Genomic DNA, 17,148 nt, shown 5'->3' on the forward strand with positions numbered 1-17,148 from the left:
AATTTCAGTGAAACTTTCTGAAGTACTGCATTAAGTTTTTCTAATCTTGGAATACAGAAATTAGTGTCTTGATATGAAACAGAGTTTCAAATTCTTGCAGACACTTTAGAAATCCCTTATCTTTTGCACCAGCATCATTTCTTTCATCTTGGGTATCATTAAGAAATTGGGAAAGAACTTCATAATTATTATCTATGCACAACAGTGACAGAACACGCATGCTCCATCTTGTTGGACAGAACGGTCTTAAATCTTGACCTGGTTCAGCGCTATGAGAATCTAAAAGCAAATGTTTAAGATTTCCGAATTTTCCTAGCGTCTTGGGTGAAACACGAATTAATGAATTCAAATCTTCGAGGATTGGCAGAGTATCTCTTAATACTCGAATGTTCCTCGTTGTTTTGCGTGGCACTGTCACAGAACACGCCTACATTGATATTTTAAGCACCTTCTTGCTTCCCACTGTTGAAGAGCAATTCGGAGATAGCGATTGCATCTTTCAACACGATCGAGCACCTGTTCATAATGCACGGCCTGTGGGGGAGTGGTTACACGACAATAACATCCCTGTAATGGACTGGCCTGCACAGAGTCCTGACCTGAATGCTATAGAACACCTTATGGATGTTTTGGAACGCCACTTTGTGCAAGGCCCTCACCGACCGACATCGACACCTCTCCTCAGTGCAGCACTCCGTGAAGAGTGGGCTGCCATTCCCCAAGAAACCTTCCAGCACCTGATTGAACGTATGCCTGCGAGAGTGGAAGCTGGCATCAAGGCAGAGGGTGGGCCAACACCATATTGAATTCCAGCATTACCGATGGAGGGCGCCACAAACTTGTAAGTCATTTTCATCCAGGTGTCCAGATACTTTTGATCACATAGTGTATATATAAGGTGCATCTGAAAAGTTCGGTGAATGGTCTCAGAAAATAAAGGAAACAAGAGTCACAACCGGTATGTATGTTATAGTGGAAGTGATTGATTAGGGAAGGTAAACGTTGCCTAGTGGATGTACACCATCAGGAGAATGATCAGTGAGAGCTTACCATAAACTGAGAAAACCAATTTCACTAGTGAAGGTGCACTCGGCTAGGGAGAGTGTACAGTAGCATATTATCCAGTAGTGAAGGTGTGTCATCACTGTTCCCAGGTTGTTAACGGTGTGTCCAACAACGCTACCGCGCTTCAGCATGAATGTAATTGTCGTCAGCTCGTTGTTGTTATGTTATGCGGCAGTGCAGTAACGGTTGACAGTAGTGCAGTTACGATTTACAGCAGTGCGGCTGTTGTTGACAGTAGTGCAGTTACGGTTCACATCAGTCCAGCTTTGCTTGATTCAGTGAAGTTGTACGAACATCTTAGAGTGGAACGGGGAAATCTCAGTTATAATTCTGTCTTTGTGGACAGAGAGAAGTATGAGTCACTTATCAGCAAGGCTAAGTTACTAAAATGTAGATGAAAGAGGGACGGTAACGACTACAAGTTTTGAAGAGATATTAAGTGCTACAAGTGAATGGATTAACCATCTTATTACAACCTGTAACCGAAGAAAGTAAGATTAAATACTATGTTTATGATGAAGAAATGTATGATATTCTGCATGACGCTCATGTAATGACTAGCCACGGTGGACTCGACCGAAAGATGAATACTTAAAGTCAAAGTTCTGTAATACAGCATACAGAGATGTCCAAATTTATCTTATTTTGTGTGAGACTTGTTTAGAAAAGCAAAAAGGTCAGAAAAAAGGAATAGTAGCGAAGCCTTTGCTGTTCAAGGAGCTAAATTCCAGTTGCCAAGTTGATGTCATCGACTATCAAACGCAACCACATGCTGCGATAAATGAATTTTACATAATATGACTATGTTTTAATCTACAGGTGATAAATGCAACTTACCTCTTGGCAGTGAAGGTATACATTCATTAGTGACAGTGCACTATCCCTAGTGAATGTGTGTTGCTTGACAGATTTGGAATCAGTGATCCACTTCCACTAAATGGGCCAGTGAAGGTGCACTATCACAAGTGATGGTATACTTTCCCCGAAACTTCCACTTCCACTATAACACGTACACATATATAAGGTACGTCTGAAAAGCTCGCAGCCGACCTTTGTGGCCGAGCGGTTCTAGGCGCTACAGTCTGGAACCACGCGACCGCTACGGTCGCAGATTCGAATCCCGCCTCGGGCATAGATGTGTGTGATGTCCTTAAGTTAGTTAGGTTTAAGTAGTTCTAAGTTCTAGGGGACCGATGACCTCAGAAGTTAAGTCCCATAGTGCTCAGAGCCATTTGAACCATTTTTTGAAAAGTTCGCTGAATGGTGTCACAAAATAAAGAAAACAAGAGTTACAAACGAAGTAGCTTTACTGGCCTTCAGAATGATCAGTTTCAGCTACAACAAACCTCTGACGTCTGTTGTAAGGCTATTTCCAACTGTCAGTAAACGCGTTTTCTGGAATCGCTCAGAGCCCCTAGATCACGCGTTGTTGGACGTCCGCATCGTTACGGAAAATGAGACCCGGTGCTACCAGTATGACTCGGAGACAAGGAGACAATCAACAGCATTGTGCTCATCGTTTTCCTTGCCTCCCAAATAAAGTCGTCTGACAAAAATGAAGTTTAAGATGACGTTGATCACCTTTTTCGACAGCAACGGCTCGAAGCATCACGAATTTCTGCCCGTGGGAGGCAGTGGAGAAGACGACCACCGTGCGACTGGCTGTCGCGCGGTCTTCGGATCGTGGTGGCAGCGCCGAGCGTCATCACCTTCTGTGCTGTGGACGTCCAACAAGGCGTCACCACGACGCTACGAGTGATTTCATGAAACATGCGTTTGCTGACAGTCTCCAACGGCTTTACAACCGATGTCAGAAGTGTGTTACAGATAATGGTGATTACTTTGAAGGCCAGTAAAGCTATTTTCTTTCTGACCCTCTATACACGTTTTTCGTCGTACCCCCGGCATATGTAGGGTGATCCATTGATAGTGACCGGGCCAAATATCTCACGAAATAAGCATCAAACTTTAGCAAAATAAAAAAAATTAAAATAATAATAATATAATAATTTGTAATAATAATAATTATTTTTGTTTGGTTGAGTAAGTAATTGAGAGATTAAAATTTACGCCGTGAATTTATCGAGCTTCGCACGTCCGAAGATGTACGGAACGTAGCCAGGGCTCATTATATATTTTTTGTAGACAAAGTCTAATATCTGACCTGAGCTTCAATCATGAAAATGGAGTGACTGAAATTACTAAAACAAAGAAGAGCATACGATTAAATGAAACATATATTCATTTTAACATATACATTACGATATAACTGACACTTACGTAAAATTATAGGGAAATAATTGCAGATCATTCACAAATGAGAGCGACTTATTAATTCTGCGCCTCTATTCTGCTAATAAACATCAATATGGCTAACTGTGGAGCCGCACAAAATATTAAGTCCTTCTAGGACAACGAATGATAAGAGAGTGTGAGGATGCCTACAGGCTGTGACAAGAGAGCGGTGTTAATTGCTTTATTTTGCATTCTCTTGTCTTAAAAAATCGATACATATAATCTAAGTTAACTAAATTAAATATTGTCTGGGCTCGAGTGCAAATGGTTCCTTAAAAAACCAAAAAACTACAAAGAACGAAACTCGCCTAGCTTGAAGGGGGAAACCAGATGGTGCTATGGTTCGCCCGCTTGTTGGCGCTGCCATAGGTCAAACGGATATCAACTGCGTTTTTTTTTTTAAATAGGAACCCCCATTTTATTACATATTCGTGTAGTACGTAAAGAAATATGAATGTTTTAGTTGGACCACTTTTCTCGCTTTGTGATAAACGGCGCTGTAATAGTCACAAACGTATAAGTACGTGGTATCACGTAACATTCCACCAGTGCGGACGGTATTTGCTTCGTGATACATTACCCGTGTCAAAATGGACCGTTTACCAATTGCGGAAAAGGTCGATATCGTGTTGATGTATGGCTATTGTGATCACAATGCCCAACGGGCGTGTGCTATGTATGCTGCTCGGTATCCTGGACGACATCATCCAAGTGTCTGGACCGTTCGCCGGATAGTTACGTTATTTAAGGAAACAGGAAGCGTTCAGCCACATGTGAAACGTCAACCACGACCTGCAACTGATGATGATGCCCAAGTAGCAGACAAATTGCGCGAGAATCGGGTATCTCAAAAACGTCGGTGTTGGGAATGCTAGATCAACATCGATTGCACCCGTACCATATTTCTATACACCAGGAATTGCATGGCCACTGGGCACAAGAGAAATTACGGGACGATGACAGATTTTTTGCACGAGTTCTATTTAGCGACGAACCGTCATTCACCAACAGCGGTAACGTAAACCGGCATAATATGCACTATTGGAGAACGGAAAATCCACGATGGCTGCGACAAGTGGTACATCAGCGACCTTGGCGGGTTAATGTATGGTGCGGCTTTATGGGAGGAAGGATAATTGGCCCCCGTTTTATCGATGGCAATCTAAATGGTGAAATGTATGCTGGTTTCCTACGTAATGTTCTACCCATGTTACTACAAGATGTTTCACTGCATGACAGAATAGCGATGTACTTCCAACATGATGGATGTCCGGCACGTAGCTCGCGTGCGGTTGAAGTGGTATTGAACAGCATATTTCATGACAGGTGGATTGGTCGTCGAAGCACCATACCATGGCCCGCACGTTCACCGGATCTGACGTCCCCGGATTTCTTTCTGTAGGGAAAGTTGAAGGATATTTGCTATCGTGATCCACCGACAACGCCTGACAACATGCGTCAGCGCATTGTCAATGCATGTGCGAACATTACGGAAGGCGAACTACTCGCTGTTGAGGAGAATGTCGTTACACGTATTGCCAAATGCATTGAGATTGACGGACATAATTTTGAGCATTTATTGCATAAATGTGGTATTTACAGGTAATCACTCTGTAACAGCATGCGTTCTCAGAAATGATAGTTCACGAAGGTACAGGTATCACATTGGAACACCCGTAATAAAATGTTAAAAAGGCACCTACGTTCTGTATTTTAATTTAAAAAACCTACCTGTTACCAACTGTTCGGCCAGAATTGTGACCCATATGTTTGTGACTGTAACAGCGCCATCTATCAGAAAGCGAAAGAAGAGGTCCAACTAAAACATTCATATTTCTTTACGCGCTACACGAATATGTAATAAAAAATGTGGGTTCCTATTTAAAAAAAAAAACGCAGTTGATATCCGTTTGACCTATGGAAATCTAGAGGGCCAACCATAGTGCCATCTGGGTTTCCCCCTTCAAGCTAGAGTTTCGTTCTTTGTAGTTTTTTTCGTTTGACGCTCATTTCGTGAGATATTTGGCCCGGTCACGATCAATGGACCACCCTGTATATGCTGCGCATACCCAATGAAATTTTGTGGTTTGCTTGAGCGACCGAGCACACCCACAATGGGGTATTCTGTTAGGCCCTCCGCCCACGCAGCGACTGAAAAGCAACGCAACTGTTTGGCGATGTCGGGTTGCAGATTAGCTTGCAACGCAGCTACACACACGGCGCAACTGTGCCACGAGAAACTGCGGTTTCCGTTTGCAAGCGTGGAGGACGAGTATTGTTTGCTGTACCTGGGCATCTTTTGATTACACGGGACATGCCGAGTACAGATTCGAGCACAGAAGATGATGTGGTCCTCTGTTATTATTACTTACGAATGAAAAAGAGAAGGAAATTCTGGGTTCATCCGTACATTTGCAGAAACATAAACTGCAGGCTGTTTGTAGCGGCAAAGGAGCTGCAACAAAGAGACTGGTAACTTATTTTTTTTTTTTTTTTTTTTTTTTTTTTTTTTTTTTTTTTTTTTTTTTTTTTTTTTTTTTAGAATGAGTGAATTGTAAATTGCTACAGTGATTGGAATTTGGTACAACTGATTTCTGCAGTCATAATACAGCAAAATACGAAAATGAGGGAATGTGTCAGTGCAGAAAAACGGATATTCATCACTTTGAGATAAGAGGGCTCTGATTTAAAGTGTGATTATAATTAAAGTTAAGCTTTCAAACCGCTGTAGAAATAATACCACTGGTCAGAATGGCGTCAAATTGTAACGGAATATTATGGGAGAAGGAGGAAAACGTATGGCAGAAGAAAAATAAAGTTACAAAAAGGAGGAATAGATGGCGTTGTAAGAATCACAATTTAATAGTGGTCGACTACAAATGACAAATGAATCATACGACAATGCCTAAGGTGTACGTTTGACGTTAAACAAACTGTACTACTGAGTGTGCATGAGCGTACAGGTGTGATAGTGTTTGTTACGTAAGCCCATCCACCACGGCAAGGTCATATCACATCGAATGGGAGAAATCAGATTTTAATTGTCCTGAGGTCAAAAAAGGGATAAAAAGCATCAATCACATCGGATTTTAATTGTCCTGAGGCCAAAAACTGCATAAAAAGCATCAATCAAAATGAAATAGGATTCTTAATTTGCGTGTGACTGGGGCAAAACATGTTCAATATGCTGTCCACAGTTTTCTCCAACAAGTTGAAATCGAGAAACAGTATGTTCCACAACTGATCGAGGTCACGTTCAGAATGTGTTGCGCAATGCGTGCCTTCAATGCAGCCAAGTTTGCATCGGAACACTGAACACATCTTTCAGATAGTCCCACAGCCAGAAGTCACACGGGCTAAGTTCAAGTGATCGGGACGGCCAAACTGTACGGAAATGGCGGCTGATGATTCTAGCATTTCCGAAATGGCGACTCATCAGCTGCTTAAGTGAATTTGCAATGTGCGGAGGTGCGCCATCTTGCATGAAAATGATCCCATGCACGCTGTTGGAGAGCTGGAATTACGTGGTTGCGCAAAAGACACTCATAGCACTTACCAGTGACGGTACAGGTAAAGGGACCGGAAGCACCTGTCACTTCGAAAACATATCGCCGTATGATAAATGATACCGTAAACCCGCATCATACAGCGATCTTTTCAGGATGAGGTGGTACTAGTTGATTTGCGTGTGAATTTTCCGTTTCCCACATTCGACAGTTCTGTGTATTGACTTATCCTGTCAGATGGAAATGGGCTTCCTCTGTTCACAAAACCTTCCACGGCCAATCAATGTCCGCTTCCATGCGAGCAAGAAATTCTAAAGATAAGGTCTCTGTTGCTGGTAGGTCAACAGGAAGCAACTCGTGCACACGGGTAATTTTGAATGGATAGCAAAGAAGGATGTTTCGTAGGATTTTACGCACCGTGTTTACGGGTATCTCCACTGTTCGAGAAATTCTCCGTGCACTACACGTTTGCACACCACCACTCGTCTCCTCCTGCTCTGCTGTGGCCGCTGCTTCCACTCACGTCGAATCAATTCGTTTCCCCCCTCTACCAGGTTGCACACCAAAGTAACCCGTCTTTTCTAATTCCGAATCATTTTTCTCTGACCCACGGCAGTCATCGGACCGGCATATATTTTCAAACCCTTCAGTGTTCGGAACTTCTGCAGAGCGACATGTGCACAGTCATCATTCTTGTAATACAGCTTTACAAGCAGAGCGCGACCCTGCGAACGTCACAGAAGCGGAAGCAGGAAAAGCCGTGTACCGGCGTGTTTATACCGACTTGAGTGGGTCGTGCGCATCACGCGTGTTTTCATTTACGTGTTCTGGCACATACAGCGTAATCAATTGATCAGTTTTCCCCCTTCTCCGATGATACCTTGTTGCAATTCATTCCGACATGTGGTGTTATTTCTACGGCGTTTTGAAAGTTTAATTATCATCACCGTGTATTTTATACACAAATAATAACATTTCATTGACATCAGTTACCGATTACTGTATTTTATAAGTCTATTTCTCAACTAACTTTCAAGCTGCATTGTCACTAGAATCTTCCGTCGATTGTTGACCAATTGCTTGGCAAACTACCTCGTAAAACTGACTGGGAGCACTACTGTCTCGGTATCTTCGCCCGATTGAGTAGTGGCATCGATTGACTGGGATCCGAACAGCTGCGTAACAGCTATTGGGACAAAAAGCGGTGGAGTAGGTGCCCGGTTCGCGATTTCGTCGCCTCGTTAGGAGGCCGCGCAGTCTACGGGACCTGGTCACGGTTCGCGTAGCTACACCCGTCGGAGGTTCGAGTGCTCCCTCGGGCACGGCAGTGTGTGTTGTCCTTAGCGAAAGTATTCTAAGTTAGATTAAGTAGTTTGTAAGTCTACGGATCGATGACCTCAGCAGTTTGGTCGCAAAGAAGTTTACTACAAATTTCCAGATGTCACGATTTCCTCGATTAGCTGTAATACTCTACGCTTGAATATTTTTACGTATTGCTCATTCATTTCATTAAGTTCAGACAACGAGCTAAGAAGAAACAGTTTCGTATCTTCTGTCCTGTGGTTGTGGGGCTCACGGCTGTGAGTCAATTTTGGCCTTCTGGGATTTAGTAGATTCGTGTCGTGTGTCGCAACCCGGAAAGCGGCGGGCTGCGGCGGTGCGCGCGCACCTCGCGCCCCGTTGGCGGAAGACGGCCGCTGCTGGCTCGGTCCGCCGCGGTCCCCGGTCAGTGCGACAGCAGACACGATGCGGGCAGCAGGTAGCGCGCGGCTCGCGCTGGCGGCCTGCCTCTTGGCGGTGGCGGCGGCGCAGCAGCTGCCCTGGTGGTGGGGGCTGTCCGCCCCCGACTACAAGCCGGTCACCCAGGCGCCCGACAACAACGTGGGGGGCGGCTCCACCTCCACCCCCGGCGTCGGCGTCGCAGGAGGCGCGTCCACGGTGGACCCGCTCGCGCAGAGCACGTACGAGCCGTGCGAGTGCGGGCCGGGCAGGTCGTGCGTGTGCGTGCTCTACTACCTGTGCAAGAACGGCACCATCATCACCACCGGGCTCGACCTGCTCGACGACAGGTGGGTGCAGCTGCGGGGGCGCCGCCGGCTCTTTCTGTCCCAGCCACACCAGCTCTAACTTCGTAGACTTTTGTCTTATTTCGTCCAAATTCTGCAAAAATGACAGTTCCGTCACGTTTATTATACGTACTGTTTGTTTCCGATAGTGATCTCAGCTACAGAATCTTTAAGCAACAGCCCACAATCAATTGCGTCAGTACATATTCAATCTTGTTAAGACGACATACTTCTCGTGAAATATTTCCTTCGTAAATAAACACAGTCAGCAATCGACGTGGAAGGTGCCCTTTCTGTCATCATTATTCGAGATACGGGAGGAATGTTTCCTGACCCACTTGCACACAGTGTGAATCTTCACGCGATGCACAACACCCTTATCACGCCTGAACCAACTCTTGAAGAGTACACAGACATTCAATATTCTACCAGTTCTGTCAGTCTAACTGAATAAGGGTCACAGACCGAAAAAAATTACAGAATTTATTGAAGCGAGTTTCCAAACGGTCTCATTCGTGTGTAGCTTAACCCTACTCGTGTTCGTTTTGAAAAATTTTGCCTCCTTCGTAAATTCACTGAGGTGGTAATTCAACTGGAAAGATGTACTGCAGTGGGTGAATGCCGCTGGTGTAAACACCGTGGAGGCTGCAGGATTGAATTACACCTACGTTCAGGCTAACCTGCCGATCTTCGCTTAAAATGCTATTTGTGTGCAGATTTTTTCCCACGCCTGGTAAAGTCTCACTGCACACGTGCGTGCGACCTCGGAAAGTTGTCAACAGTGGCCGCCACTTCTAGATTATTTTAAAGCGCGTTGCAGAGGATGCGTTTGTTCTACTCTAATTTAAGATAAGGTTTACCAGCTTTTCATTTACGAATGGACAGTGAGTTCACCTACAGCATAGGCTATGCAGTGTGGTTATTATTGGCCTATCTTGGATTCAGAATTTGTATGGAAAAGGCGAATAATTTTGTAGCATCGGTTCCCATAGTTGGTTGTTGCATCAATATCAGTAGCTGTAGCGGCATATTGTACGTGCGGCCGAGTAGGTCGTTTGGAATTTCCCGGCACGTGTTACCCTCCGGCGAGGGAACCAGCCCAGCTCTTCCTACACGCTCGCTGGAGCCTACTAGTCAGATCAGCGGATCTGAACACTCTTCTGACACAGCAAATGTTTTTCAGCAAATCTCTTCCGCAAATGATCCAGTTTCCCAGCACGCTATCAGGGAGCTAGCGCCTTCCGTTTGCTTTACCAACAAGTACGCCTACATAATAATTAAACCCACTGTTACCCACTGGTTTATACGACTTTACCATTCCCATGTCTGACATGCAAATCCAGTAACATCCTTCCGTACCACCCGTCGGCTTTCAGCAATGACGTCATTGAAAGTGATACTACCATCTTGCAAAATAAGTGATAATAAAATAAAAAATAACTGTGACATCACGAAAATACTCAAATATACGTAGCTAAACAAACAGCTACTGCTGGTACCAAAAACGAAGAAACACCCAACTAGCGCTAACCAACTATAATTGGTACCGAAAACATAACCTGACTTAGCTCAACTGAAAATCCCGAAGGCAATAAAGAACATCATAAGAGCGTTAACTACTTACACTCGATGTCACACCTCAGATGGTACACACTGCGGCAGGCTTGGCTCCTGGTTAACACCACTCCTCCACTCTAGCCCTCGGGCCCACCCACACCTCATCTCTCAGGTACACTTCGCACTTACTTTCAATTATTGATATTGCTTTCCTCAAACTTTGCGTTAAACCGTTAATTCGTAATTTCGGAGTCAAAATTCCGTAGACTTCTGTATTTCGTAATAGTTCATTTATCTGATACTATAATTATTTACTGAATAGTATTAACTTCATTACGTCGCAGTTTCGCCCTCATTAGAGAAAAAATGTGATGAAGGAAGGTGTAATCAACAGATGACATAAATCGTAGTCAGTGTTTACACTCGTCACCAATACAACTAAAAACATTATTTTTGCTCTGGCTGGTTAGGACCGCAATGTCGTTAGCTTTTGTTCAAGTAATTAAGCTCGTAGGTTTATTAACGTGTCCACACCAACACAATTGGTAACGCTGTCCATAAATCCAAGTTTTCGACCTAAGCTGACCTCTTGCCTTATCTGATAATAAAATTTAGAATATAAAATGTAGACTGGCAATGGCAAGGAAATCGTTTCTGAAGAAGAGTAACATTGAGTACAAATTTAAGTGTCAGGAAGTCGTTTCTGAAAGTTTTTGTATGGAGTGTAGCCATGTATGGAAGTGAAACGTCGACGATAAATAATTAGACAAGAAGAGAATAGAAGCTTTCGAAATGTGGTGCTACAGAATGTTGAAGATTAGATGGGTAGATCACATAACTAATGAGGGGGTGTTGAATAGAATTGGAGAGAAGAGACATTTGTGGCACAACTTGACTACAAGAAGGGATATCGGTTAGTAAGACACGTTATGAGGCATCAAGGGATCACCAATTTAGAACTGGAGGGCAGCGTGGAGGGTAAAAATCGTAGAGGGAGACCAAAAGATGAATACACTAAGCAGATTCAGAATGGTGTAAGTTGCAGTAGGTACTGGGGAGATGAAGAAACTTGCACAGGATAGAGTAGCATGGAGAGCTACATCAAACCAATCTCTGGACTGAAGACCACAACAACAAGAATCTATGTATCTTCATATCTAACCGTGCTATCCACTAAATGTCTGAGACCGCAGGTAATACTCAGTCCATCGCTTTATATCATTAACGATAATTACCGTATCTTTACACCCCGAGACCACACCCTAAACTATTTCAGTGCGTTCTGTCCGCCAACAAGCTTACCAACGCAGTCTCAAGATTGTACGGAACGGCTACATTTCCTTCAGCCGTCGGCGTAGCCTTTAATCGAAAGCCTTACTGAAGTGTTTTCGTTTAAGTCTCGAGGAAATAGCCTTCCGGCAAATGTTAAGATTTTAAGAAATTTCTCAAAGCCGGACTGTCATGCTGCGGAAAGACTCTATGTTGGACGACTGAGAAACTGAATTTAGGACTGGCTAAGCTACTGCCTTACCGGTCGTACAGTATAAGTAATACCTCCCAACTCCGAACCAACTGTCACCAAGAGAGACAGGTAAGAAGACCAGTAAGTTTTGTTTTCAGTTTGTGATAGTGTCTACGTGATAGCATAGGTGCTTCAGTAGCGTTCTTGCACATTTTAATAAGCTACATTTCAGCTGTTTCACGTAATCTCTTGGTAGGAGACAGCGCATAACGGAATCACCGTTCAGTAGGACCTGTATTCCGCTTGGGTCGCGGACCCGTTATACGTGTGTGGTGAGGCGCCTAAGGTGTAACACCCCTTTCGATTCCTGAACAGTTCAAAATATGGAGACGAGGTTCTGCGAACAGGGGCACCTAGGTTCATTTGACTCCTGTTGTTAACCCTTGTATCAACCGAGGTACTGGAGAAAGTTTGGTGTTTAAAATGAAATGGTATACTTTCTAATGGCATTGAAATTTTTCGCGGAAAAAATTGAGAAATGGATTAAAACTGAGACAAAGGGCCAGGAATCCGCCAGAGCGGTGTTAACACAAAGTTGGACGTAATGCGTTACACACAGTATGTATTAGATGTGACGAAATAGGCTTACGTAGATGTTAAGTTCCTTGTAAACACTACACTGTGCTAAATGTTAACATACACCGTAGATGGCGCAGTACCTCTGTGGTATAACGTAAGGCCAACCGCAAATAAGTTTTACCTCAGTTTCCTCAGTCTTCTTGCTGCGTATAAAAAAAACTACACAAGAGCTGTATTCACACATCACACAGCCCTCGGGCCTCTCGTTTTAGCGCATTTTTCTGCGGAACTGAGTGTTCGACCAGTCTCAAAGCACAGACCCGGCGCCTCGCCGTGTGCAATTCGTGCCAGACCCGCAGGCATTCCTTTGCGCCAGTTGTCGAGTCTGAGTCTGACGCCGACGTCTCGGCTGCAACACACGAGTAGCGGACACGTATTCCGTACTCGGTGAAGCCGCTCTCATCACGAGAGGGACGCGTTTGGGCTGCAGACAGATAGCTTAATATACATAGGTTTAGGTGCCTGTGGGTGCGCGCGCCTGTGTTTTCCTTATGGTAAATAATTGTTTCGTACTCGAAACTCATTTTTTGATTCAGTGTCAACTCTGCACAGAAATATTATTTCGGAATCATTTTATTCATTGTTTGTTTTACAAATACTAATCGGTACTCTGACAGTACAGTAAGATGAGGGTACTGTAAAGTGATATTTGTGCAAAGCGCATGGACGTGGAAGTCGGTGGTATTGTTGGTGCGTTTCGTCAGTGGTGCCAAAAACACAGTAGGCGGATTTGACAGGTAAGAGAAACCAATGTACTACAATCCATTTATCTTCCAGATGCACGACGGTAAGAAATGTTAACGTACGAATGGAAAAATTTTGTCGCGGTACCTCAACTATTTGTTTTGTGTGCATTCCACCAAGCTAAGCCTACTGCAGCAGCTGAAGACCAGCTGATATCAGCTTCTAAATGTGCCTACATAGACGCATTACACAGTAGCTGATGTTTGCAGAAGCGTTTCTTTAAAAGTTCATTTTAAACATTGCTACAAACAGTTTCAGCTGTAGCCACTGTGAATTCCATTAAGATATCCGAATAGAACGCAACCTGTGCGCTTTGCTGCCATTTTATTTTCGGGCATTGTACCGAAAACTGCGCGCCTTTTTAATCTATAATGCATCGGCAATCAGTGTTTTGTTGAACGCAAGCTGTAATACAAAACCACGTTAGTTAAGGACAATTAACTTAATCCTCCTCCTGTTTTTTGTTGTTCCATCAAGCAGTCGTTTGTGATTCAACGTTTGCATATTTTTCCGAATTTTCATAGTTAAACGGAAAGTAATAAATGAGTTAAGTTTCCAACGGGCCGTCTAATTTTCCAAAGAAAGATTTAATTGCTTGAAAGAAATTAGAGCTCTTAAGAAACCGGTATAGTAATCTGAGGGTAAATTGGAATAAACTGCTGCTAGCTGTGGAAATGGATTGTCAAAAAATATAAAATCGCATAAATTTGAAAACTTCTCTGCTTTCTGTTGGTCTGTACACTCTTAATAAACATGAAGAGAAAATGAAAAAGTAAAATGTTTTGTGAAATGATTTGTCCTAAGTTACCTGAAGGTGACTGGAGTTGCCCAGTCGAAATATCGTGCGAGGAATTAAGCGACGACCGGCTGCAAGCGCGAGATCTGAACATCCAGTTCGCACGGAAAATTTTAAAACTCGCAGAAGTAAAATAGAGAGACATTTGACGCTCTTCTGGATGATGCTGGAACTCGCGTGCAGCAAATGAGGTGCCGACTCAGAAGCCATAGTTCAGCGTTGGAACTTTGAATCTTAAACGGGATATGTAGTGGAATTACACTCAGTGGTTTTAATACGTGGTTTGCTAAAAAGGCTGAGCGCAGTAGCCGCGATAAAATGGAATGGAATGTGGCGCGTGGACCGGCTAATTTCTCGTCAGCTAATCACAGCACACACATGGCGGCGTGTCTTTGGTAACGCAAGTAAAGGGTACGTTGTAATGTGTACCGAATAGAAGAGTTTTAAAATTTACTCGTTACTTTCATAGCTCTATTTCTCAAATACTTATTGAAAAGTTTCAGAAGCACAGTATCACTGTTGTCTTTTCGTGAGCTCTACAACGTCTTTTAGACAAGTACGTCGTCCCTTATAAAATACTTGCTTCTGTTAATACGAAACTGAATGGCAGCGCCCCGCCGCTTTCCATTATCTGCCGGAAACCTCGCCTCGATGTCCCGAACTGCTGAGCAGACGCCGCAACTCGGCCTGTTTACAGCTCACCAACTCCGGCGCGTGTGGCAACTGCTGCAGATAGCCGGCTGTTTGTCCCCCTGGGGAATGTAACGGTGGCGGCCGGAACGTTGTCTCGCCCTCGCCCTCTCCCTCTCTCCCAGGATGACGCGCGGAGAAAACTTACAAAGTTCAGAACTGACTTTCGGACTGGAATGTAAACGCATTCCTCAACTCCTCCGTATGTTAACCATACATATCGCGAGGACAGAACGACGCTAATATAAAAGCATCCCCGAATATAGTAGTAAGTGGGAAGCGTAAGGCTTGTGTGTGTGTGTGTGTGTGTGTGTGCGCGTCTGCGTCTGCGTCTGCGCCTTTGTTCAGAGGCCAGCCTCGGCTGGCTTGTTTATCTGATGGCAGCTGGCCTCGTGCGCCGCGTGATGGAGCAGCATCGTTCCCAGAAGCGATCCCGGTCCTCTGGTTTGGAGTCCAGTGGTAGGCCTAAACCACAGGCTTGGACGATTCTGTGACTGACAGGGCAGGCGTGCACTACAGCAGGAAGGGGCTGCTAGGGTAGTGGAGCACGTGTGGTGTTCACGTGGTTCTTTAGGGTACACAAACCCTACATCGGCCCGATAAGATACTGTCTGCTTTCGTTCACGGAAGCATGGAAGTCACAGTAGTGAAAGTTTGCAGTATCTGTCATGGAGCCGGCCGATGTGGCCGAGAGGTTCTAGGCGCTTCAGTCTGCAACCGCGCTGCTGCTACGGTCACCAGGTTCGAATCCTGCCTTGCGCATGGATGTGTGTGATGTCCTTAGGTTGGTTAGGTTTAAGTAGTTCTAAGTTCTAGGGGACTGATGACCTCAGAATTTAAGTCCCATAGTGCTCAGAGCCATTTCAACGATTTGATATTTGTCATGGAAGATAGAACAGTTCATGCAGGAACATCCGTAGATAGGTCCAGGAAATAGTCTCACTCATATCTGGTAATAATTCCCAGATAGTTCTAAGGACAGGGAGCTGGCTAGAACAAGATTACTTCACGCGATCAGGCCCAATGGACCATGCGGTGCTTTGAGAGATTGCCTCCAAAAAAAATGGTTCAAATGGCTCTGAGCACTATGCGACTCAACTTCTGAGGTCATCAGTCGCCTAGAATTAGAACTAATTAAACCTAACTAACCTAAGGACATCACACACATCCATGCCCGAGGCAGAATTCCAACCTGCGACCGTAGCAGGAGCGCGGTTCCAGACTGAAGCGCCTAGAACCGCTCGGCCACAGAGGCCGGCACTTCGGCCTGTCTTCGGCTCCTTTCTGCCATCCCTCCAGCAGTCCCACTCTCTGAAGGTCTTTGGATGCGCAGTCACTCCATCGAGTTCTAGGTCTTCGTACGGGCCTTCCGCCTGTTGGCCTGGTGTTGAGTGCAGTTTTTCGGCCATCGGTTGTCCTGCACTCCAGCAACACGCCCTGCCCACTGGAGTCGGCGTGTCTTCGTTATCGCCACGATGTTCGGCGGGTCTTTGTAAATATCACACAAATCTGTATTGTGACGAATCCCCCATTTTCCAAACTCATTACTGTAAACTGGTCCAAAATCTTCCAAATATCACCACTCTGTTCAGATCTTGCTTGGTTGTACTCCAGGTGGCACATCCACGTAGTACTACTGGCTGTAGGAGTGCTTTGTAGAAGTTTGTTTTGAAATGTCTTGTCAAACTTGAGAGCATTAAGAGCTGTGGTAAGAGATATTAATAAAAATTAAATAACGATTTGAATGTAAATCGCAAAGACTGACTGAATGCCGGCGGTGAGGGAGATTTTAATGCCGTAAATAATACGTTAATATATAGTGGCATTATTGCATATTGTAAATGCAAAGTAATTTGGGTCTACATGTGTGTTAAAAGTGGATCAGACGTGGTCATCGGGTGCATTTAGAGACCCCATACCTGAGGAGCGGTAGTGGCGGCACATTTGAGCGAAAACTTGAGAGACGGCTGCGCGTAAATTTCCCGATCATAATTAAATTACGGGGAGATTTCAACTTGGCAGCTGCAGACTGAGAGACTCAAGTGTTCAGAGCGGGTAGCAGGTACGGGAATAGGGAATCGTGTGAAATCGTTCTACTCACCTTATCCGAAAACTACTTGAGCAGCTAATCACAGAATCGACTCTTGAAGTCACGTATTAGATCTCCTGCTTAGAAACAGGTAAGAACTCTTAGCTTCAGTTAGCGTGTAACAGGCAATCACTGATCATAAGGCCGTTCGGCATCTATGTAACGATTTAACCCAGATAGCTCTGTTCGTCCAGGAGACACTGTGCAGAACATACCGGCTCAGAGTTACACGCCATACT

General features: G+C 44.4%; 1 protein-coding gene across 1 annotated transcript in view; it reads left to right on the forward strand.

Annotated features, from left to right (window-relative positions):
- The first annotated feature begins 8,601 nt into the window (after window positions 1–8,601).
- LOC126092151 (phenoloxidase-activating factor 2-like) overlaps window positions 8,602–17,148 on the forward strand; it is a 123,877-nt gene continuing 115,330 nt past the window's right edge. The window contains exon 1 of the mRNA XM_049907621.1: window positions 8,602–8,935. Coding sequence (XP_049763578.1) covers window positions 8,613–8,935 — 323 coding nt within the window. The 5' untranslated portion in view covers window positions 8,602–8,612. The remainder of the gene's footprint in view (window positions 8,936–17,148) is intronic.

The sequence above is a fragment of the Schistocerca cancellata genome, chromosome 7 (genome assembly GCF_023864275.1).
Source record: "Schistocerca cancellata isolate TAMUIC-IGC-003103 chromosome 7, iqSchCanc2.1, whole genome shotgun sequence".
In the NCBI taxonomy this organism is placed as follows: Eukaryota; Metazoa; Arthropoda; class Insecta; order Orthoptera; family Acrididae; genus Schistocerca; species Schistocerca cancellata.